Below are 26,186 nucleotides of genomic sequence, written 5' to 3' on the forward strand. Positions count from 1 at the left end.
TATTATTCGTTTAACGAAATAATAAATAAATATGTTTACAATTGCGCCTTAATCATTTATCACGTTTAAACGAAATAATTAATTCGTTTAAACGAAATAATAAATAAATATGTTTACAATTGCGCCTTAGGGGCTCCGTACATTTTAGATATAGAAATCTGTAGTTATATTTTCCCTAATTCAAATTATTTTTTTTCTTTATTCTTTAATAATTATATGTGTTGTATACACGATTTGCCTGAAACAAAGAGTTAATTTTTTTTAGGCAATCTTTATTGGTTTGGTCTTATGGTCAATTTCAACTGGATATCAAATTGTGTATTGGATTATTAAAAAAAAAATTAATTGTTATGTGTCTCATAAGCCTCTTCTTTCTTTATATATTTATATTTTAATGATATGTGACACTTATTAAATAAAATAACTTATATTTCTATTATCTTAACAAATCGCAAACAAGAAGGGTTTAATTAATGACAATCATTAAAAAATGACAATTACCCAATTAAAAAGGTTGATAACTGTAATTTATTGTAATTAAATGATTAAGTAAGGTTTATGAAAGGAGGTACCTCCACCTAGTCTTTCTGACTGGAAGCGAACGTGAACTTGTCATCTACCTACCTACCATAGTCTTTCTTTTCTAACCCTTTACATGAGAACTGGTTTTACCTCACTTTAATTTGTGACAAGTCTATGCAGTCCAACATCTGTCTTACTGTCAATGGCCGCCAATTTCTACAAAATAAGGAATTCGACCCCATGCTGCTACATGTAATCTCATAAACTTGTCATTAACAATTGGTACTTCATCCTGTGTCAGTGACTTGTTGTCTTTCAACTACCTAATCTCTAATCTCTAATTTGTGATGAATGAAACTAATTTGCAAAGCGGTATTAGATTATATTGAAATTATATAAGATAAATTACTATTAATACACCTGTATCACATTTTCTATGACTTTTGTTCACCTCAAATCATGGCATGCCTTGGTCTTGCAAGAATATTGCAATTTCAACACAATTCAGCATTGTTGAACAAGTCAAATTTGAATAGAGTTAGATAAAATTTTATATCTAAGAATAACTATACAATTTATTCCAATGGCTTCCTGATATTATGTTAATCCATCACAATAATTGATAAAGATTAACAGGTTTTTAATTAGTTTATCATATGTTCATTAGGGGAGGAAACCACTCAGAATAGGGGCTGAAACCACTAGGATTAAAAAGAGGTGGAAACCACTGGGGGGAAAACCACCAGGGAGGAACTTGTAAAGGGAGGAAACCACTACATGCCGTTTGTAGTTGTACTTGGTTGTGTAGTGTACATAGTTCTCTATCTATGTTGCCATTGTTGGAACTATGGGGGCATATCGAAGTGGGGGAACAGCAGGCCTGTAACCATTCCAATGTTCCAAGGGGGTGGCTTTAAAACTCTAGATCCTACAAAACTAAAAAAAAATTAGCTTACTGCAGTACCGGTACTGGGTGTCTAGGTTGTTGCAAATTCCATTATTATGATATGAATATTTGTTCATATGATTTTATGGAGGGTAATCCTCAGTCCGATATGGTTACTTTCACTGGATATTTCTGCATTACAACTTTTATTATTTCAATAAGTTTTATTTTTAGATGACTGATGGAGAAAGTCAACCTAAGGGTCCGGTTATGGGGACTATGATTTTTCCTATGGTTAAAATCCCTGGTTTAACAGACTTTACTCATGGTAATTTATCAGGTCAAAGAACTCTTTGTTCTGGAATGGATATGGACTTACAAAGATGCTTAGCACGTGTTGGTCTGAACAAACATTTGGAGCTTTGTTCTAAAGAATCTGAAGATTTCGTTGAATGTATGTCACATTCAAAACAGGTAAAAACATATAGTTTCATAGAGATTATTTCATTAGTGTGTACTCATGTTTTAGATAGAGAACACTGTCATCCTGTCTTTTATTACTTAAATAACATATTGCATGGAAATATTAATCTGTGCTGGCCCAAGAGTTGCAGGATGCACACTTTATATTTTTAAGAAACTGTCCTTTTTTTGTGGAAAGATATTGCATGGCAGTAGGACAAACACTCGTTTTATTTTTATTTGGTCATAGAGTGAATAGTTTCATATATTTTTCTTTGGGTTATATTGTAGCGTGAACGATATGAAATAATGAAAGCAGAAAGAGAAAGACAGAAGAAAGCTCCATTACCACCTCCACCTTATGATAGTTTGGGAGCTGTTTTACCGCAATAGTGTTATATGAGGAATATTGATTCTGCTCTAAAATATACAAGTTCCATATTTAACTATTATCAAATATTTAGATGATTGTAAGTTTTGTTGTAAATGGGATTAAACTCTCTAGTATTCATTTTGCTTGCAATTTTAAATAAATTGATAGGGACAGGTTTTGCCATCTGTTTCACCAATCTACTTTAGTCTAAAAAAACGGGAATTTTTTAGTTTAGCTAATCAGTAATAGTGTTCACAGCTCACCATCAAAATTTGAGCCTACAAATTCATGTGTGTCCAGATTATCTGCGTTTAAAAGTTAAAATGATGTCTTTCTTTTCTAGTGCAGGTACGATATATCAGTGAATCAATGTATCATATTGCAAGGATGTGTATTGATACCTCAACGTATGACAAAGTGGGGACACAATTTTTTTTTTCACTCCGGTTTTGGTAACTGTTATAAGACAGTGGAGGTTAACCATTCCTATTACTACATAACCAAAATCACAGTTATAAATGAATATATTGAAATTTTGAAGATATGATGTTAATTTTTATCCAATTACCTCATATAGTGATAGGTATTGTTTGTGACCTTTGTATTGCGAACTGACAAACCATTGCTTTAAAGATGGGTTTTCCTTTTTTCATTCATGAAAATGAAAATACTAATACCTATATGAATAGAAAATAGAGGTGTTCTAATGACGTGGAAAAATACCAACTTGTCTTACATGTTCATAATTAATTCATAATTAGCTAAATTAGAAGAGAATTACCAGCAGAATGAGTGACTGATCAAAAAGGTCTTAATAAAGTTTTTTTGTTATCCAGACTGCACATTAATGATTGGTTAAACTCTTAATTACATGCATAAGAACATAATGATATGATTAAGATTACATGATAATTAATTAAAAACACAAATAAATCAAATAATGTGCTAATTTGACACAAAAAAAATATGGCAACCCATCTTTAATAATTACAAAATAAATTATTGCTCTCAATCTTTCTGTAGTCCAGAAATGCTTTATGGAAGTATTGTGGCCCATTAGCTTGCAGATTTGACAAAAAGAAGAGAGCAACCATTGACTTAGTATAATGCATCAGAATTTTTCTTGCCTTGAGGAGGATTTGAACCCACAGCACCTAATCGTCTAGCAGACATCCAACTCGCTACAGATTGATCTATTCCACTGCCACCATGTGTAGCTTACATAATGAAGATTGAATAACCTTTCCATACAGCATTCATTGTGCTTATGATTTTATCTTGGACATGTCAGCCAAGAAAACTAAAGTGAATCACAAATTGTCTACATCTTTTGTGCTCATATTGCCTTTGCAAAGAATACGTATTTCTGAACAGGTAGTCTTCCAACAAGAAATCTGTTATCTTATTAACTTACCCTATAAAATAAATAGAACGGGATTGATTAGACATTCTCTTTATTACATAATTATTTCATATACATCAATTTGTCTATCATAGGCCTGTATACATAATAGTTTATTACTTACATATACACAAATATAGTTGTACCGAATCAGTTATGTATACCCACAGCGAGCTTTGTACATATCAAGAATAATCAATAAATACAACTAGTCAACTTAGTCATATGTAGTTGTTCAGTAAACAGAAAATAATACTGATTTCTTGTGCTAAAAAGAGGGACTGATAGAGTTCAGTCCATTATATCTTGAAAAGTTCTATCCAGACTCTTGAAATTGAAATGTAGTACACAAAGATACAAATCATGACAACAAAGCGCTTGATTAGTAGAAAATTTGCAAACGAACACAGAAGGTGTAGATGTCGGCAATTTAGTGAATAAAAAAATTAAAACAACAAAACTACAGATAAAATCATAAATAATCATCAACAAACAACTTAAATATATATTTTTAACTTAAATCAGTAAAGCATTTCTTACTAAAAATCAAGAGTTTCTAACTTTTAAGTTCACTTAAATTGCTTAATATTACAAACTTACCATACATTTTTTGGATATATAGTAATGTGAAAAATTCATAAACCAACATTTTCTAATAAGTGACTTTTGATAACAATACATGAAAACTGACTACAGTAAAGTTCTGTAAAACTTAATTCATGGGTCAAAAATTCATTTGGTTTGTTTAAAAATTGCAAACTTACAGTTCTAATAAAACCAAGAATGTCTGAATTTGAATTAAGTCAGTTACTGGTTATTTATATATGTTATTTTAATCTTTTGATAGTCATATGATGTGCATAAATATTTTTTCTACTGTAAGATGTCAGGAAAATTTTCTTATTATGACATACAAATAGTATCAATAAAAATTCACCCTGGAATCATAGTCATAGTAGGGATATTTCTGAACAAAAAAGCAAAATTTAGCAATAAATTAATAGCAAACCTTATTCAATAATGCCAATATGAATAAAAGAATGAAAAGCAATCATAAGTTTCTATTAATCAGCAATGACAGTTGATTTGATCTCTATTATCCAGACTTCATCAAATATGTCTGCAAAATTGAGGTGGATTTGAATGGGAATTTTGTATGGAAAGACAATTTTGTTTGCATTAAAAAAAGACAATCCCAACTTCAATATTCCAGATAGTATTTATGGTTATAATTGGTTTCAATAGAACTTGAGCCATAACCACAGAAATTGCAATTGCTAGACAATGCAAGATTGTAAACAAAATACATCTAACTATTGTAAGTTTTAAATTAAGTCATAATACTACAAGTAACATATTTTTGAATTTACGATCTTCTTTTTAACATAAGAAACTTAAATTTAAATTTTTTTTTACTGATGCGCGAATGAACTAGAGCTGTACGATGTGGATCTATTTTCCTGACATGACAGACCAGCTCAAATGTTCCAAGATCCACAGCCTTTGTTTATATGCCAAAAATACAGTTTGCAAATTACCACAAAAATTCATGTAGACCTTTAATCACAACATTTACACTCAACTGACACTCAATTCACAAATCAGTAAATATTTCAGATATATCAATATCAAATCTTAAGTATTGAATGATGTTATTTAAAGGAATCGTAATCGTAACTGTCTGTAGAACTTGATTCAGAATCTTCAGTCTCATTACTTGACTCTTCATTTCTCCATTCAGAATTCACTAATTGATTCTCATGTTGTTTTTTCCAAAAATTATTGTGTTCAGAACTAGAAGAAGGATTGACAGAGTCACATTCCCCAGGTGGAAGGTTTATGGAATCTGCCACTTTTTCAATACATGTATTAACATCATTCACAGAATGAGTCCTATCAACACTTGAAGAACAGTCCTCTAACATTTTAGAACAAGGAAGAGAAGTAAAAAGATTTACAGCTTCACTTGATGGTTCCTCAAGTCCTCCAACTTGAGAATTTGGCACAACAATCTCTTTATCTAGTGAATTGACATTACTAGGAGGTAAAATTTCACCACTGGTGGAAGATTGAAGATCACAGTTAAGACTAACATTTATGGGTTCAGTTGTCACACAAACAGAATTTGATTCTCGAGGATCATCACTTGAAATATTAGATTGCTTAACATTGTTCATGGAGGGTAGTAAAGAAGCAGGTTCAGTCTCCACTAACTGTTTATTGACTGACATATCACTGCATTTATCACTGATTTCTACATCTGGTTCAATATCCCATTCCTCCTCTCCTTCCTCCACTTGGCCATGAATAACTGTAGAGTCTGAGCTATCTCCACCAACCAGGTCTATCTCAGTTGATAATCCTGAGCTTGTTGGTATACTTTGTTCTTTAAGAATGCGATAAGAATAATCTTCTGAGGGTTTTCTATTTTTAACTTTACGATAACTGTCACCAAATACATCCAAATCTGAATTTTCATTATTATGTCCAGTTAAATCAGAAATGTCTAACTTTCCGTCTGTTGAGTCTACAACATTCGAATCTGAGCTTGAATCTTCAGTGCCAGAAACACTTATTACCGGTATAGAAGAATTGCTTTGATTTATTGCAAAATTAGAGGGATAACTTTCATCAACTGTTACAATATCTAAAGGGGGTGATAGAATGACTGATTCATCACTGGATATGGAAGTTGTCTGTGATGACGTCACTGTCGATGGCTTAAGGCCACCAGAGCGAGAACTGCTTCGTCCATGAAATTTATTAGTCTCATCATGACCCTGTCGTAAATCGAGTGGCAAGGCATCAACATCAACAATTTCATTTGAGTTGAAAGAAGATAGTGGAGGGAAATGCATTGAAGTGAAAGAAGAAGAGTTGCGAAGCCATGAGTTGTAATATTTTGGATCTGATGCTCGAAGTGGAAAAGCTGGACGACAATGCCATGTCTGAGGATTGTAATCAGACAAAAATGCATGCTGAAAGCTCTGTAGTACATTGGAATAAAGTGCAAGGCTGTCATTTCGACTGACTGGTCCCATCAATGGATCACCTCTCATCATTACACTGGAAAAGGATGGGAGGAAACTTTGATTCATAGAGGACATTGGAGTTGGGAGGGATTGACTTGTACTATGCTCCGTTGTTCTTGATTTTTTATGTCCAGTTGGGTGCTTTTTACATGATTTGCTAGTGGTGGAAGATGGTGTTTCCAACTCTAGTGATTCTTTCAACACATCATCATGAACTTTCTCTAAGTTAACTGATGTTAAATCCAAAACCCCAGCTAGTTGTGAATCTCCTTCTGCAGCAACAGGTGCCTCACCTCTTTTTGCAATACTGGAGGCTATTTCTACTGGGTTAAGAGTATCACAAACACCACTGACTACATCAATAAATGATCTAGCAGATCCACTGGTCTCCGAAGTATGTGCTGAGGAGGTTGCAGAAGATGTTGGTACAGAAGTCACAGATTCATCTTCATAAGCATCAGTATCCTCCTGAGAAGCTTGTTCAGTATTTCCAACAACTACAACTGAACTCTTAAGTTTAGAATGTTTATGAGAAGAATGTTTATGCTTATGTTTTTTGTGTTTCTTTTTCTTCTTATGAATACTCACTATTTCTACACTTGGACTACGATTCTCTCTTTTTTTCCTCTTTTCTGCAGAATGGCCATGAGAAGTTGATGGAACAGTATGAGAACTTGAAGGAAGATCTACAACAGATGTAGAAGGAACCTCTATTTCTTGATTTGAGTGTTTATGTTTTCGTTTTCTTTTGACCCGATGCGAGTCATAATCAGTAAAACCCTCTGCAGAAGTCTTTTGTCTGCCAGTATCAGACATCTCAGGAGATGTAGAGCGTCTGTGAAAAAGTATGTTGGCTCTATTTCTATAATGAGAATCCCTCCAGGATCTTGATTTGTGCTTTTTACGTCTATGGGTTGAGCTTGTGGAGGGGCCATCAATTGTGAATGATGCTGACTGAGAAAAGAGAAGAGAGCTCTGATGGTCTGCACTTATGGATGGCATAATATTATTGGATTCTTTTGATTTTCTTGACCTTTTCTTTTTCTTCTTTTCTTTTAGTTTCTTTTCTTTCACAGGTCTCTCAATCTCTGTTTCAGAAGACAGATTGATTGGTGACCGTTCCTCCCAAGGCTTGTCATAAGCAACCACCTGCACATCGCTGCCTGCAGAACTTAATGAATCTGCACTGGAATCAACTTCAGTATCAGAAGCACCAACAGAACGTTTCAAGCTTGGAATGAAACTCTTCTGTCTCGATGGAGGCATGATTGGTTCAAAGCCCCAAGAAGGTCCTGGTGTTGGGGACATCCATCCTGCATTCTGTAAAAAGTTTTGATTTCTTGGACTGTCAACTGTACTGGTGACCTGGATTTCTGAGCTTATGTCTGGAAGGTTAATATATTCACTGGTTCTTTCATTGGCTGGTGCAGCCTCGGATGATATAAATTGAACATCACTATCATCATCACTAACAGAGTTGATTGTGGAGGAATCGGAAGACACAGACTCTGCAACATGTTCATACATAGCCTTTTTATCATATACAACCATGCAATAAGGACACTTGGCGAATGACTCAAACTCTCGCATGAATTGCCGGGTGTGACGACCAATAAAAGGAGAGACATGTTGGTAAAAGTCCTCACTACCAATGTCAAATCGTTTAACAAGACCCATTATTAGTTCAAGAAGAAACTGAACGTGTAATTCTTCATCGTGTAATAAAGCATTCAGTTCACGATTCAACCAAGGAACTAATCGGTGAGTGAGAGCTGGGTTCCTTGTAAAAAAAGCGGGTGAACACTCTCTAACTCTATTGTTGGCACCACGAATACCAGTCAAACGCATTCCGTTTGTATAAATTCTACGTCTAAAATCAGAAGTTGAGGCTTGTCGTCTACGATTCCAATTTTGTCTTGCCATTTCATAGGCTTGTACTGGGTAATTGGTTGGTGCACCAATTGCTTGGAGTTGTAGGACTGTCTCTGGATCTGTAACTGGATTTCCAATGACTCTATTTCGTAGATTGAAAACTCTATCTTCAGTCAAAGTTGTTCTATACCGGAAATTGCGACTGTATGGATGTTCAGGGGAACGTGGTCTACTAATGATCAAATGATATTGGTCATAGTCTTCATAGGAACGGACATTATGTATGATGCTTTTAAAAGATTGTTTACATAGGGGACATTCATTCTTAACCTTCGACCATTCAAGCAGGCAGACAAAACAAAACATATGAAAACAGCTATCTGTAAAGGATTTGTTTTCCAGTTTGCCAAGGCAGATGGAACAGTTTGGATCTGGTGAGCCAGAAGATCTTGCATGTGTGTCAGTCTTGGCTTCATCTTGTCCAGTATCTGCAGGAGGTGATGTTGGTTTGACTACTTCTTCGGTTTTTTTCTTTGAGTTGGACGAACCTTTCTTCTTTTTTGATCTAGTCTCTATTGAACTTGAGTCAGCCATTGTTCTGAACCTGAAAAATAAATTATAAGCCTGAGTAATCAACTTTTTCAGCAAGAAAATTTCAAATTTTTTTTAAGGTAAAGCAATCTTTGTATTAATTTTCTAATCTAATTTAAACTTTTCATAATCACAAATGCTATTAAGTAGTATATAGTAATTATGAACATAATATAAATTAATAACCAAATAGCTCTTAGAATCTATGATAATCTCATATAGTTAATTTTGATTATAAGTGCATTAAATATGAGAAAAACATTTTAATATGCATGATACTGTTAGTGTAAAAAAACTTGGCCTGCATGCTATTCTGTTGAATAAACTAGACTAAGGGCCAAGTCAATATAAGACTCCCATGTCAAAATTTCGAAAAGATAAGCTTACATGTGTTAAACTAAAACTTGGCTAATAAGAGTATGGCCTATATATTCATTTTTAGACCTACCCAAAGCTATAACCATAACAGAATCCCTCTATCTATAATCGGATAAATTCATGAATCAAAGAAATACTTCATGAAACTAAGGGCCAACTCTGCATGGAAATACGGGTTGAGTATCAGCACGTTTAAGGTCAGACATAAAAATGTTACTTTTTATGGGAGTTGCTCTGATCTATTTTTCGCCATGACAAAAGCCAACTTTATACGACATATTCTATACCATGTATAATGTCCTTGTGCCCCCTATGGTACCACAATGCAGTCAAGGGTTGGCTTTCCCTTTCTTCCTAAATCTCTGTAAAGGGAACTGTATTGTAATACCGTTTGATATTGACACTTATATTGATACTCTTATTGTGACCAAGTTTGAGAAGTTAAATTATGAGCATTCTAAGTAAGACTAAGAGGTAGTATCTCTTTAAAATAACTAGATCTATGACATACCAGCCACGGCAGAGGTCCATTCACATTAAAAAATAGACTGTCAAATCCTATTTAGAAATGAAAATGAAAATAATTTTAAAAGAATTTTTAGAATTGTACATAGTCATAAGACTAGGGAATCAAAAAATGCAACATATCACGAATACGGGTTTTGACATGGTCTCATTAACCTGTGTTAAAAACTAAGCCCACTACACATTGTTTTTGGGGCGTGGAAATGAGATTGGTTGTATTCAAATCTAACAAATCAGATTGGTAGAACAGAAATGAGGTCATGAAAACCATGCACAAAACCGCTTTGCTGCTGCCCGTTTGAAGAGATAAAAACACATTCTTTCCAAGTCAATATTCAAAAGTAAGGTTCAATTCTTACTAAATCCTGTATCGTACATATTCATCAACATATGTAATGGTTTACGTTTGCAGACAAAGCATCATAACAAGTGATTTGTTTTGATCGGATGAAATTTGCTACCAATACAGTAAAGCCAATTTGATTGGACAATATCTAGCTATGAATACGTAATTTTTCTCACTTGTGTTACCACGGCCCCGAGGAAGTATGACAAATGGGGTGTGGTTTGGACACAATGCAAAAAATGCAGTGCCTGTTGCCTGTGCTAGTAGACAGTGATGACTGATGAGTGATGTGAATATGTCATATTATCTGGATGAAGATATTCATCTGCTTCCAAAAGAGGGTACACATGCAAACATAGCCCTAAAAATGCTAGCCATAGACATCACAATAGACATAGTCACGAAAGTAAACAGATATACACCTCAATAGGCCTCAAATTTCTTCATCCATTTTGTTATGCTGTGTTAACTAACGTTAGTGTTAGCATAGGCTATATGGTGATTATTTATGAGAGGCCAGATATTCTTTCAAATTCAATGATTTGCTCACTTTCTTTCACAACGCAAGTCAGCGTTTGTCTTTACCTTTAGTGGTTCATGCACGTAGACTGAAAGTATTCTTCTTAAGAAAGCTGATATTGTCAAATTGAAGTCGCATTAACGAACATTCTTGTCCATCAGCTTAAAGGCAGCCATTTTGATTTGTGTTGGCTACATTCTTACAAGGAATTTGATTGGGTTCTAAATATAGACGACAAATCAGAATCCTTAAAACAGAAGTGCAGTGTCATGCTCACTCAACTCTGGAAAGGTCAGCAGTTTTATTGATAAAATACCATACAAAACAAAATATTCATAAAACTTTGGCTTGTAAACAGTATTTCATTCAGATTGTCTCTAACTGTAGGCCTAGCCTACATCATTAAAATTGTCAGGTTTCAGGAGTAGTAATCCTTGAGGAAATGACGAATTAAGTTTTTACTTAGTTTAAGTTTTATTAGTAGACAAATCGAAAGTAGTGTTACATAGGCTACTTTATTAAAGGGACATTTTCACCTTTTTCTTAGGGTTGATTCGTAATTTGAATAAATATTTTTTATAAATAGTCTTCACAAGTACTAGAAATGAATATAATTAACATAATTTCTTTAAAATATCTGTAGAAACTAGGAATTCTCTTTCTATTTCCTTACTTACGTGTACATGCCTTAAATTCACATAGCACATTGGCAGTCTCAAGAAAAGACATCCCATCATTTTTTGTTTTGTATGTAGATAATTCTGAATATATATGGATTTTGTTTGTGAGCTGTGAACACTACTACTGATTAACTTAAAATTCCTGTTTCTAAGTCTATGGAACGATTGGCCAAATGGATGGTAAACTTGTACCTTTAAATGAAACGAAACTTTATTTGATTTATTTTCAAGCTGATTAATTCACAACAAACAACAAGTAAAACTTAAGCTTTTTAGTTACCTGACTAGCTAGTTTGAGACCCATTAAAATTCTGCTATAAATAACAAACTACACAACTTAAGTCTTTGGATGGATTTAAGAAGGTTAAAGAGGGTTTTCCTTTTTAATGTCAAATTAAGCAAACTATTTCATTAATTGGTGTTTCTAATGAATATCATGTATTTTTAATCATCTCAAACTTTTCTTAATGCATATAATTATGATAATTTAACCAATCATAAATGTCCATCTATTATAGTCTGGATAAACTAAAAAAGACTTTTTGAGCTTTCTTGATCGGTCGCTAATTGGAATTCTGAAGCTAATTCTTTTCTAGTTTAGCTTATTTTGAATTCATTATGGACTTGTGAGACAAACTGGTATTTTTCCAAGTCATTAGAACACTTCTGCTTTCTTTTCATATAAATAAATGAAAATAAGGGAACCCATCTTTAAATAGTCAAAGTGCATGCCTAAATCAGCATTTAAACAAACTGTTTATCAAATTTGGAAAATAGCTGGTTGAATAGAACATGTGGTAAATCAAACTCTTTCCATTTAGCAAGGATAACGAAGGTTAAAGGCTCTCCAGCTTTGTCTCAGGTTCAATTCCATGAAAGGAAGAAATATGTCTTTAAGGTTTTTTTACCCAGCACAGATGCAAGTCAAACTTATGCCTTATGTTACTTATCATTGTTCTATTGAAGAGCTTGCACCAGGAGAAAAAAAGGAATGAAACAGAATGGGGTAGACTGATGAAGAATTTCTGATATTGGTTACAATGCTAGATGATATTTTTTTGTTTCCTTCAACGTCAAAACGTAACAATGAAAAGGGTAAGTGACATCAGGATATGTTTCAAAACATAAACGCCAGCAGTTAACTTGATAAAACTGTTCAATCCAGACATTTACTATGTTTATTAGTAGATCGTAAATGATACGTTAAAATGAACTTGATTGTGATGAATGTATTGAATTCTCCTCAGTCTTGAAATTTCTTTATCAACTATTCCTGACAATCTGTTAAGAAAGATTGCAGTTTTAACTATCAGCTTGGAATGAATAAATTACAGTTAATACATATTCCAAAATCAACATTCATTCACTGAAATTATATTTTGTGTTTTTATAATTTTTGCAAATGAAAAATTAATCTTTCAGTTTGGAGTAAAGGTGACTTGTGTCGAGTTAAGTGGTCAGAAGATGGTGAAATCTATAATGGACAAATTAAACAATTAAAACGATGTGAGGGGTCTAATAAAACACTGGCTGTTATTAGTTTTGATGGATTTAGTAAAGAGGATGATACTGAGTTTGAGACTCAGGAATTATTAGAAAGAGAACAGTTGACTTCACCAGCTCAAAATAAGAAAGGTGAGAACAGCAAAAATTCGATCATTATCATTATTCCCTGTCACCAAATGCAACTCCTTACTACCTTCTTTTCTTTTTCTATCAGTTTTAAAGATGCATTGATTAAATGGTTCAAAATTTTGTTTATTACTTTAGGTCAATTGAGAAAAGAAAATAGTGGACTGTTTTCACCTTTATGTGGAGGAGAGGATGCAAACAGACTAGAGTAAGTATTGTTAGTGATCTCTTTGCATTGGCTTCAGATTTTCTGGAAGATTAACCCACATTTGCTTCAAATATATTTAATTAAATTTTGTAGATTTAATCTAATTTCTGTTGTTTAGGAATTTGTATGGTTTTTATGACGATAACAATGATGAAGAGACTGAAAGTACGAGATGCTCTGAGCAACAAGAGAAGACAACTCCTCAAACACGGAAGAAGGTGGCTGTTGTTAGTGGAGGCGAAGTCAGATCTAATACAAGGTTAGTATGTTACTGTTTCTAATGCTCAGACAATTAGTTACCGAATTTTTGAAATTAACATGAAAATGAATATACCTTTGGCTATTTGATAGCAAGTAAACTGCTGTAATGCCGATATCTTACCTTGCCTGCTTACTTGATTGTCCTCAATTCATATTGCATAGGACTGCATGGTATTAGACATAACAGCCCAAATAGATTTCATTTGCTTTGCAAGATATCCCTATATAAGGTTCTGTTAAATGAATTTCATGTAGAAAAGGTGTCAAGAGATCTACTATTGGAAGTACCCCAGGAAGAGAAACTGGAATGAAAAGTACAAAACCTAATGTTGCAAGATGTCAGTCTACTTTAGACATAGAACTAGAAGGCTCTCATTATAAAGGTAGGCTGGGATTGTTTTAAAGAGGGCCGTAGATTGAAAGTGGTTAAGTCTGAACTAATCAGCAGAGCTTTTCAACTGGCCTTTTCTTAACAACTTTTGCATTTGTAAAATTAGGCTTGCCGCAAATGATAAAATGAAATACTTTTATCAATTATCACAAAATGTATTGTTTTTGACAAAACTAAAAAATGTCATGTGAGCAATATGGCATTCCAAACAATTTTTTGATATTTTTTTATTAATATGTTTGTGGCAAAGAAGTATTACTGACTGAAATAGATCAGTTATCTTTCAGATTCTGTTTTAATATTTCTTTATCGCTGTACAAATGTATTGAGCGCTTTTAACAGTGGAAATATTTTGTTATTGTGTGTTTTTTCTTCATTTGTTATTATTCAATATTTGTTTTTTTCCTCAAATTTTTACTCTTCTTTACAGATGATGATATGGAGAAACCCAAATTTTCCTTTCCCTCTCCAGGAGCAAAAGTACCATTTATTTTATCACATAATGGAGATGAGCAGAACATTGTACAGGTATGTCTCACTTTTATACACCCACAAATAGTTTAGGTATATATTGTAATCACCCTGTCAATCCATCGGTCTGTCCCATCACATTTGGCTTGTGCTCACCCTACAGGCTACAATTCTTTACAGATTCTTTTGATTTTTATTTTGTGTGTCAATGTCATGAAGATGATCCCTATGGATTTTCTTGACGATCTGATAATTGTTTACTGAAATATCGTGTCTGAATCAGTGTTTTCACTCTATTAGCTATATTGTGCAACTCGTGCTCACTCTACAGGCTACAATTCTTTACAGATTCTTTTGATTTTTATTTTGTGTGTCAATGTCATGAAGATGATCCCTATGGATTTTCTTGACGATCTGATAATTGTTTACTGAAATATCGTGTCTGAATCAGTGTTTTCACTCTATTAGCTATATTGTGCAACTCGTGCTCACTCTACAGGCTACAATTCTTTACAGATTCTTTTGATATTTATATTGTGTGTCAATGTCATGAAGATGATCCCCATCAATTTTCGTGATGATCTGATAATTTTTCACTGAAATGTTGTCTCCATCTTAGAGAATTCACTCTATTAGCTATATTGTGCAACTTGTGCACACTCTACAGGCTACGCTTTTTTATTCTGATGATTTTTGTATGCCCACATGTAGTTTGGAAACATATTGTCATACATCCGTCCGTTCATACTAGGTTCGTGCTCGCTCACAGTTTGTGAGTCACAGACTGCTTGATGAATTCTTTTAATTTCAATTTGTGTGTCAATATCATTATTAAGAATGTTATTAAACAAATTCATTCTATTAGCTATATAGTACAACTTGTGAACACTCTACAAGCAACAATACTTTATGGATTCTTTTGATTTATATACGCCCATATGTAGTATGGACTTAAATTGTCTTGATTTAATGTTTTGCAGTGTATTCAATATTCACAATTCTTTATCTTTGAGATACATATGAAATCTAAGACTATAATAATGAAGGAAAAAATATTACAGAATAGGAATACAGAATGATTCTGAGAAGTAAACTGCTAATGACATTGGTCATGACATTTTAGCGATACTTTTTTTTTTACTGATTACTGATGTACAGTCTACATCATTCCTTTTTATTATTATAATTCTCTTATTCTGTCAATATAACTCATGATCCATTCTCATGAGAAAGTTTCAGCATTTTTCTTACCTAGTGGAAATGTATATAACAAATTGTATGAAATAAACACAACAGAGTTATTTTGTTCAGTTGGGTAATATGAATCTCCTTTGATCAAATCCGATGAAAATGGTTAGTAATACCTTAATGTTAAAAATTGTTTGTTGCAGGATATACATATACAGATATTTGTTTACACAATCGAGACATGCGATAAAATCTGACCATGATGCGATACCATAAAGTTGCTTAATTTGTCTATAGACTAAACATGAACCATTGTGAATGGACTACAAGCAATGATTTGTACTCCAAACTGCTGGTTGGCGTATGTCACATTGCTTTCTTTTCAATACATCCTTATTTTAGTGTCAACATAGCTAATGGCATTATTTCCATTACTGGCATTTCTATTCTCTTGTTATTGTTGCTTCCAAATATATGCATGTAGTGCACAGTACAAATGATCTTTTAAACCTAAGTTGTTACCCTTGTAAAATACAAATATTTTTGATTTTTAAGGTACCAGCGAGTATAAATCAGTATCTAAGAGACTATCAAAGAGATGGCATCAGGTTTCTCTACAATCACTATCAGTTAAAACAGGGTGCTATACTTGGTGATGATATGGGATTAGGAAAAACTGTTCAGGTATATCTTATTGTAACAGTAAGCTTGTTTACATTAATCTTGTATTTAATAGAAGGACATGTATTTATAAGTCAATAATTAATATACATTGCTAAAGCTTTAATGACAATATGTTGATCTCTGTGTTCATCTGCCCAATTAAACATTAAGATATTACTGCAAGTTTCACATTGTATTTATACTAATGATATTTTCAGGTGATTGGTTTCCTAGCAGCCATCTTGAATAAAAAAGGAAATAACGATGATATTATGAAACAAAAATTATCATTTATTAAGAAGGTGTGTGTACTAAACTATTATTACATTTACAAATTTTTCGTATGTGTCATATCTTGCAATAGTAAAATTTCAATGAAACAAGATGTAATTGTTTGTTTATTACGTAAACTTATTTTCATTTCTCTATAAAGTTGATCCTCGTGTTTCGAATGATATGAAGATATTATATCTTACAGATGTCTGACACAAACTACAACGAACCAGAAAGATCAACTAGCCCCTTTCTAATCATTGGTCCTGGAAGTGTAATATATAATTGGTTAGATGAATTGGATACATGGGGCTATTTTACTACCAGGTTAGTTGTTGTTTGTTTTTTATACCCATGAATGTGTCATTACAATTTAATCACCTCAGAGATCTCATAGAGATTGATTAATATAATAAATAGATTAAATCCTTACCTAATATTAAATTGATGGATTTTTGAAGGAACTCACTTAAAGGGATTGTAAAGAGGTTTTCTTAATTTTTATTTAATTAAAACGTGGGATATGTTTAGAAGAATATGTCTATTTCAGTAAATACCATGGTACTGATAAAGAATACTCTTTAACAGAAGTGAAAAAAGGAAAGCTAGAAATAGTTATTACTTCATTTGAGACATTTAGAGACAATTTAGTAAGTATAAGAAACCACGATACACAAGAAATTATGTATATTATGTCACAATTATAATGTGGACGTATATTGTCGTCACCCATGTCCGTCGGTCGGTCTGTCCACAATTAGCTTGTGAACTTGATAGAGACTACAGTTTTCATCTGATTCGAATGAAATTTGGGGTGATCATTTATATTCATGAGATCTTGGACAAGTTCGAAATTGACGATCTTTCGATGAATGGTTTTTGAGTTATAAAAAACGCGTCAAAATTTGGTTGTGAACACAATAGAGACTACAGTTTTTATCCAATTTCAATGAAATTTGGTGTGAATATTAATAATGATGAGATCTTGGACAAGTTCAAATTTGGCTATCTTTCAATGAACGGTTTTTGAGTTATTGCCCTTGACTAATGAAAAACGCGTCAAAATTTGTTTGTGAACTCAATAGAAACTACAGTTTTCATCCAATTTCAATGAAATTTGGTGTAAATATTTATAATGATGAGATCTTGGACAAGTTCGAATTTGGCTATCTTTCGATGAATGGGTTTGAGTTATTGCCCTTGATTTATGAAAAACGTGTCAAAATTTGTTTGTGAACACAATAGAGACTACATTCATTCGATTTAAATGAAATTTGGTATGATCATTTATAATGATGAGGTGACTGCCCTTGATATACTGAAAATGTATCAGGAAAGTGGGCGTATCTTGCTAGGCAACCACTTGTCATATTTGGAATGACATAATGTTAAATAAACGGTTGAAAGTAGAATTTTGCATTCTGCTTTTCTTGACACACGTAAATACAAACTATTATACAGAGTGTAAATTTTGAAATGACAGCCTTGTATTCAGAAAAATATTTGTCGTTTTTTGTGTATTTTTCTACTGAACAAGTTTTGCAATAGGTATAAAGGCAAAACTAAAAGTCTCTTTTGAAAATGATACATATTCTTACAATTGAACTTAAAGCATTTAAAATCCTTCTCTAAGATGACAACTATCAGTATTTATTTGTTATTTAGAATGATATATGTAGTGTTGATTGGCAAGCAGTAATAGTAGATGAGGTACACAGAATCAAGGATGTGAAGTCTCTAACAACTCAAGCCCTACGTAAAATACCAACTCAACTACGATATGGTTTGACTGGTACTGCCTTACAAAATAACATGGTGGAACTCTGGTCCATTTTAGACTGGTATGTAGGCTACATGTTCCAGTCATCGTAGAAAGATCCCATTCTGTATCTCTTCACTCATCAGTCTGTTGATATATAGAGATTATAGTCAAAACGGATCTATGGCAAAGCTATTCAATAATTCTAGTCAAAATGGACCCAGTCTGTGATCAAACTAGAATAGAGTTTCTTCCCTTTAATAGTGTAGGAAAACTTGCTTTCACACAATTAATATTGTTTGAGTGCTAGATCGTGTCTGTTTATGAGCTTTATCAAAGTCACACATCAAGGTATCAGAAATATAACTATGTATATTTAGGGCTCAACCAGGAATTTTAGGATCTGTGTATGAATTTACAGAAGAGTTTGTGCGACCAATAGAAAAAGGACAGAGAAATGATGTCACAAAACGTGAATTAGCAGAAGCCAGAAAGAGTAGGTTATATGTTGTTTTTATACATTGCTATGTTTGATTATCAAGGTTAACGTGTTAAAAAGTTTTAGAGTAAATAGACCAGCATTACAGCTAACTGTAACACAGAGCAGAATTACAATATCAATAGCCATACCTGTCAGTTAATGTTCATAATGGACTGGAATTGACTAGTCTAAAAGCTATTCTCATTTGTTGAAAATCAGGGTATCAGATTATGATTGTGAAAAGTGTTACAAGAACATATTGCTGAAATTCAGTTTTTAAAGCAAATGTTTCATATAATGAATCTTTTACCAAGGTTTTAGGTTAGAGTAGTCTATAAATAATCACAATGGATAATGGATGTTGATAGCCTTCATTGGAGCCTGAACCAGTTCAGAATTCTTTTATGTTCTAGATCATCCAGTCTGATAGAGACAGACACCACTTGTCTTGATTAAATTACAACATGTTTAAAATTAACTATATATTCAATTAAGTTGAACTCTCCCCACTCCCCACTGATGTCTTGGAATGAAATCACCAGTTAACCGGACGTTATTTGCATCATAAGTTCAAATTTCTTTTAGTTTCCTATTAAGTCAAGATAAATTGTTACAAAATTTTTTACTATTTCGACAATGGTTTAATTGAAAAACTGTGAGGACAGTTTAAGGAAGGTATTTTAAACCCAGCATAGGTACATTAGGTCTGATTGAGTGCAATTGAGTTATTTAGCCCTCAATCATGGATGATTTCTGTTCAGAGTTCATGTATATTGAAATTAAGTTTTAAAGATTAAGACACAGATGACACTCACAGGTTGGGGGTGAGCTGAATTCAGTATAGGGTACAGACCTCTCTACACCTTTATTGTATGGTAATTGTGGTTGCAGACATCCCAGGGCACACTTCATCTTGTTGCTACAAAATAATAGGAAAAGTTTTCAAGAAGAAACAGATTTCAGGTTCAGGTAATTTATTTCATTATTATTTGTAAGTGCTTTCCTGTGAATTTGTTCTCCCCCCACCTTTCATTCCTTTCTTATGACTTACTTTCTTATCAGCTTTCTTGTATTTTGTCTTCCTCTTTTTCTGAATGGGTTCCCCCATTTTTTTTTTTATACATTTCCTCTTATGAATTGGCCCCCCCCACCTATCTTTAAAACCCCATTACAACTATTCTGAAATGATATTCCACTATCATTTATCCATTGATTTGTTAAGCAACTATTGAATATAGTCTAATTCAACTATGTTTTATCTACAGATATTTAACAGTGGTATTGATGATTAGACTACAATGGAAGAATTTTATTATGCATTACCATCCAATGTAGCAAATTGGATTTTACAATTTTAATTTGTCAGGTTTATGAACCATGTGACATCATGAAAGGTCACTTACTTGGCATGATTTTATAACCGAAATAACTAAATTTTAAAAGATTGATACTCTGTAGTTTGAATTTCTGGTTTAACAAACAATTTTACTAGAAAAATGTTTGTAACATCAGTTTAACAAATAAAACAATATGTTGAAGACTTTTATTAGAATGATTACATTTGAAAGTGTATTCTTTCCAAATAGAGTTTCCATGGTCTGTCAAATCTAGGAATTGAATATTGTTTTCTAACCTTCTCCATTTACTAATACCTTAATATAACCTTTTCATGATATTTATTATTGATAAAGAATTTGAATATTGTTACTATTCTGAAATGATATTTGAATTGAATGATTTAAGATGCCTTTACATGAAAAATGCCTTGAAAAATGTTTCTTATCAATTTCATTAAAAATTCGGTTTCTTTTCTGGATTTCTGAATTTTTTGATACAGATTCCTTGTGTCTTTTATCTTTCTGTGTTGCAAAAACCAATTTATTGATTTTAATTCTTGTATTTAAAATGATACTACGTCTTAGAATGAACATAAAATTTATGTTCTCGAAATGGTCAATATAAGTATATATTCATCAGTGAACTTACCTGGTGTCATAAAGTTGCAACAGAATCCCTATAAAATCTGGAAAATTGGAAAATTCACAAAACTAAGTAATTATTGAAAAACGCTTACATAAGGATCTTGTTATGTTATTTATGACACCAGGTACTGATAAATATATGCTCTTATTGGCCATGTTATGTGCTCCTCGTTTCTATATGTCGTTCAAATCTTATATCTTCTTGACCAAGTTAAAAATTCTTAAATTTTATGTTCATTCTAAGACATAGTATCACATTAAGGTATTATGTCATCAAAATTCATTTCTAATTTTGTATAATTGTAGATAAGAGGGTCTGGACGAACTGTGAAAATGTTGAAAAATATAGATGTAGACGAAAAAACACCTGAATATGACCTCCTTGTGGCATTTTGAGAATTTGGGAAACTGAAGAGATGTGTATCTAATGATTTGAAGAGTGTATATTTTAGAATTAAAAAGATATGAATTGTGTTGTTTTTTATTGAATTATTATCTTATTGATTATAAGATGATTTGATTTGTTTGCTGTCTATATAGTAAATTCAAGTCTCTCTCTATGCCAATTCAAAGTATGACATGGATACTAGCATTTGGCTTGCCAATTTTGAAACTTGTCATCTAGATGAATAGGTAGACTCCAATCCTGATCATAGCAAGAGAATGGTCTATATAATGATCAGTGCAGAATTTTATCTTGTGCTGAATTCTTACTTCATTTGCCCCTGTGGCAATCGGTCAATATAAGTCATCATATACAATCTTTAGACCCTGTGACAGTCAATCAGGCCATCTTTCAATCAGTTACCACAAGTCCAAAATCAGTTAATAAACATCAACAGGCAGTCTCCATTAATTAACAGGCCCTGTGATGGTGCTTGAGATGGATTATCAGACTCTATGACAATTAGTTAACATCATCAGATAATAATTACTGTATGTCACTTGGCACTCAGATACTTTAAGTCTAACTTTAATACTTGGATTTAGTGAATATAAGTCATCATGACCTTTCGTCTTACACAGCCCATCCTACAAAGAGTCCTGATGATTCAATAGGAATTTGGATGGTCAACAAGGTTCTAATAACATTCAATAACTAAAAGTTGAAAAGCACTGACAATCACTTATCACATATCATCAGGATAAGGCATGTCAAATTCAAAGACCATAAAGCATCATGCCCCAATGACATTAAGATATTAGGAAATTTTAAAATCCACAACATTAAGTTTCATATGACAATGGGTTCTCTTAAATCAATGGGCAATTACTTAAGGTCTTTACCATTCAGTGACTGTAAGTCATTAGTCCATAATACTCTTTTTATGTTCTATTCAAATGTGGAATGACAGTGCACTTTGTCTTTGTCAAACCACCTGACGTGCATCATTGGCAGAGTGTCTTGACACACGTCTGACAGCAAGTTTCAGACTAAGTCCCTTTCAAAGTATGTTTGTATTATTATTAGTCAAGTTAATATTTGTTATAATTGTAGAAAAAGAGAAGTTTCGTGAAATACGAAAGAAGATAATGTTAAGAAGAATGAAAGCATTGATAGCTGATCAACTTCCTGAAAAAGGTAATACATGTGGCTTTCTTATTTAGTCCAAAAAGCAATGATTACTGAATGTTTGGAATTATCAGATATAAGGTGCCAAATTCAATGAAATATTAGAAATTTTGGATCTGAATCAGTTGAAAATTGTTGGTTATTTGAGGAAATAAAAATGCTGGCTCCATATGATCTAGTAGATGGCTATCTAATTTGATACCCATTGAAAACCGACTTTAAAGTTTGAAAGAGATTTTGCCATTACATATATTATTTTTGACTGTGATCTTGATTGTAGATGATAATGTAGTATTTTGTAAGTTGAGCCACCTACAGACCAGTGTGTATAAAGCTATATTAAACCATCCTGATTTATTATTGGTATTAAAAATGGAGGATCCATGTAGCTGTGGTAGTGATAAATCTAGAGCAAAATGCTGCTTTAAGGTACTGAATTTTATGTTTTGACAACTACTTCATACTGTAACACTAAATGATTTTTCCATCATCTGATCCTAGCTGAAGTAATTTGATGTCTTCCAAAGTGCTATAAAGTCTTTGATATTGAGACAGTAATTTTTTGCCTCCATACATCCATACATCTTTCTATGTGGTTTTAAAATAGTTGAGTTGACCATGTCAGTCTAACAACAGTCACAGTTGTATGTTTAAATATTGTATTTTTCAACTGATATTGAAGAAATGGTCATTTATGCTTTTCGTTTATGAAATTTGTATCAATTGTTTCAGATTAATAGAGATGGCATTAATATTCAAAGTATAAGATTTTCATTTATGCATTTATTAATGAAAGTAGCAAATCATGTAGCTTTACTGATTCCAAGGGAGGGCACGAGTTATCTACAGAAAACACGTTCTAATGAAATTTGTGAAATAGCTCTCAAAGATCATCAGGAGTTCATCAATTTAACAAAAGATGCTACTTTCAGAACATTATCAGATCCTAGATACTGTGGAAAAATGAAGGTTTGTGAATTTGTATGTTTTTTTTGTACAGAGGCATCACGATTGCCTATGAAATAAAATAGTAGTTTTCTCCTACGTTTCTGTTTCATTATGGAACTAATGTAGACAACAAAGTCCATACAGCATGCAATCAATGAAAGTTTGCTGGGTAGCTGCATTCAAGATGATTTTCTTGTAATTGGGGCATCTTATATGCACACACCTTGTAGCTGGTAAATTTTTTGATGTCATTGGAACAGCACTATTAATTTAAGTTTGGAACTTATTTCAGGTTTTACAAGGTTTATTACAAGTATTTGAGAAAACACACAGTAAAGTTTTGATATTCTCACTTTCTACAAAGGTATGTCAAGGGACTGTTAAAGAAGAGGACAATTTTGGTTTGTGTGTGTGTGTGTGAGATTGACCACAGATTTATAAGTTTACAAGTTGTTTCTCTTGAGATTTCCAGACATCATTTCTCTATGAAAAAAAATTGTACCATTTCCTCCATTGTCCTATTTAAAATGACTTGTAATGAATATATGAAAGTGAGAGAAGCTTTATCTAACAAGTATCTCTAGCTGAAAAGGACAGATTCCCCTTATTTGGGAGTTGATTTGAGTCTTGAATATATGTAAATAGTCTTCTGAAGTATGAGAAATGTACGGAAATTGCATAATTCCCTCAAATATACCTCAAACTGAGAATTTCTCTTTCTATTTCTATATATGTCTTCCCTATATATGGCAGAGTCAAGAAAAGACAAGCTATCTGTTTAATTTTCTAATGCAGATTGTCCTGGACACACATGGCCCAAATTTCGATGTAGAACTGTGAACACTTAGTGATGAGCTTAGCTAAAAATAAATCCTGTTTCTTAGACTAAGGTACGATTGGTCAAACACATGGCGAACCTGACCCTTTAAATTTAGTAAGATCCCTTTAAGAATGAATTATATAAATTAGAAGCATCTGATCTATTTATTTTCTAGTTATTAGATATATTAGAACAGTATTTGATAAGTTCAAGTTATGAGTTTCGCAGATTAGATGGTTCTGTCAGTAATAAAAAACGAATGGAACTTGTTAGAGAATTCAATAAAAATCCCAATATATTTATATTCTTGATTTCTACAAAGTGAGTTTCAATCTGTATTTATCATCCTGCAGCAACCCATTATGTCATAGATCAGTGTAAAACTTTTACCAATCTGTCATGGATTTCTATTGTCTATTTTGTACTGATGTTTCTAAATCAACGCACATAAATGTTAGATGAAAGATCCTGATTTGTTCTATGAAACATATATCATGCTTTTTTATGCTTGGACTGGAAGCAGATTTGGTGATAGACATTTTTAGACAATAGACAATAGGGATTAAAACATATTTTGTTTAAGATTTATTTTTGAGTTTCATAAGTTTCCTATGATTTTCAGAGCAGGAGGGTTAGGTTTAAATCTAACTGGAGCTAATAGAGTAGTCATATTTGATCCAAACTGGAATCCAAGTCATGATCTACAAGCCCAGGATAGAGCTTATCGTATAGGACAGAGACAGGATGTTCAAGTCTACAGACTTATATCAGCCGGTACTATCGAGGAAAATGTTTATTTACGACAAATTTATAAACAGGTATAAAAAGGATTGTTTTATTTGTACATACTTATATTACAAGTTAAGCAATATAATGCAATTCTATGTTTCATAATTCTGTATCAAATTAAAACATTGCAAACTTACCAAAAGACCAGTGAAAGTGAAATTGAAATATATTTTCTGAATACAGTGGTAATAATTGACATGCCCTTGGAAGAATTGATACATTGGTATATGAAATAATTTGTGGAATGTTCAAAACCTCATATGTTAAATTGAAATAATTTAATCATCTACTGATTTGCAGAAGGTTCTTCAGTGAATATGAATGACAAATAATAACAGGTTTTTCTTTTTTATTTGCTTAATAATATTTCCGAGCAAGGAATTATTTAAAAATTGTTGTTTCTTTCAGCAACTTGGAAATGTAGTTGTGAGTTCTGAGAATGCTAAAAGATTATTTCATGGTGTTCAGGGCAATAGATTTAGACAAGGAGAATTGTTTGGGGTACAAAATATGTTTCAATTAAGAACAGGAGAGTCTTGTTTGACAATGGATATACTAGAGGTAAGAAAGTTTTGTACATCTTTCATTGTATTCCTTACCACTGGCAAGTAGAAAGTTTCCTTCTTAGTGTTTACAGCAGACAACTGCCCAACATTGTTACATCACATTCTTGGAAACTTGTATTGATGCAGGTAAACCTGAGCTTCCCACTTAGTTTTAGTGGTTTCAAAGGCTATTTCCCACTTAGAAACTCATTAAATGAATTTTTCATGATTTCTGTGACACATTGAATTAAGTACTTTCCTCTGCTTAATTTTATCCAAGGACCTAAAAGAAATTGTAAAGACATTTTATGAACTTTTGATGTGTATGTTGGAAAGTGTTGATTTGCACTTTCCCAATTTTTCAGTCAGTGTTTGTGGTTCTGCAATTCCACTAAAGGTTTGATGACGTCACTATCGAAATATCTGCTTGTATTGTATTAGACACTTTGGGATAGTGACATCATATTTTAATGGAATTGCTAGGAACACAGACGTCTGATTGAAAATTGGAATGCTAACAGTGTGCTCACTAAAAATAAAAAGTTTAAAAAATCTCTTTACAATCCCTTCCAGTTACCTTTGTGAAATTTTTTATTTTCATTCTTATATTTTG

General features: G+C 32.6%; 3 protein-coding genes across 3 annotated transcripts in view; 2 read left to right on the forward strand and 1 right to left on the reverse strand.

Annotated features, from left to right (window-relative positions):
• The window catches only part of LOTGIDRAFT_227917 (hypothetical protein), a 3,105-nt gene extending 418 nt beyond the window's left edge, over window positions 1-2,687 (forward strand). Inside the window, exons 2-3 of the mRNA XM_009045553.1 lie at window positions 1,643-1,882; window positions 2,162-2,687. Coding sequence (XP_009043801.1) covers window positions 1,643-1,882; window positions 2,162-2,263 — 342 coding nt within the window. The 3' untranslated portion in view covers window positions 2,264-2,687. The remainder of the gene's footprint in view (window positions 1-1,642; window positions 1,883-2,161) is intronic.
• A 5,042-nt stretch (window positions 2,688-7,729) lies between these two features.
• On the reverse strand, window positions 7,730-11,072 carry LOTGIDRAFT_208267 (hypothetical protein; the record flags this gene model as incomplete). The annotated part of the gene is made up of 2 exons (XM_009045554.1): window positions 10,975-11,072; window positions 7,730-9,153 (listed from the first exon to the last, which is right to left on the reverse strand). A coding segment is annotated over exon 2 (1,413 nt), but the record flags the coding sequence as incomplete, so codon positions are not given.
• Window positions 11,073-14,498: 3,426 nt separating this feature from the next.
• Window positions 14,499-25,640, forward strand: LOTGIDRAFT_103296 (hypothetical protein; the record flags this gene model as incomplete). The annotated part of the gene is made up of 14 exons (XM_009045555.1): window positions 14,499-14,603; window positions 16,296-16,424; window positions 16,622-16,711; window positions 16,882-17,003; window positions 17,227-17,326; window positions 18,342-18,517; window positions 18,816-18,931; window positions 22,397-22,480; window positions 22,752-22,900; window positions 23,204-23,440; window positions 23,712-23,783; window positions 24,415-24,560; window positions 24,862-25,057; window positions 25,437-25,640. Coding segments are annotated over 14 exons (1,926 nt in total), but the record flags the coding sequence as incomplete, so codon positions are not given.
• Between the last annotated feature and the right edge of the window lie 546 nt (window positions 25,641-26,186).

Source organism: Lottia gigantea (assembly GCF_000327385.1).
Source record: "Lottia gigantea unplaced genomic scaffold LOTGIsca_1, whole genome shotgun sequence".
NCBI classification, from domain to species: Eukaryota; Metazoa; Mollusca; class Gastropoda; family Lottiidae; genus Lottia; species Lottia gigantea.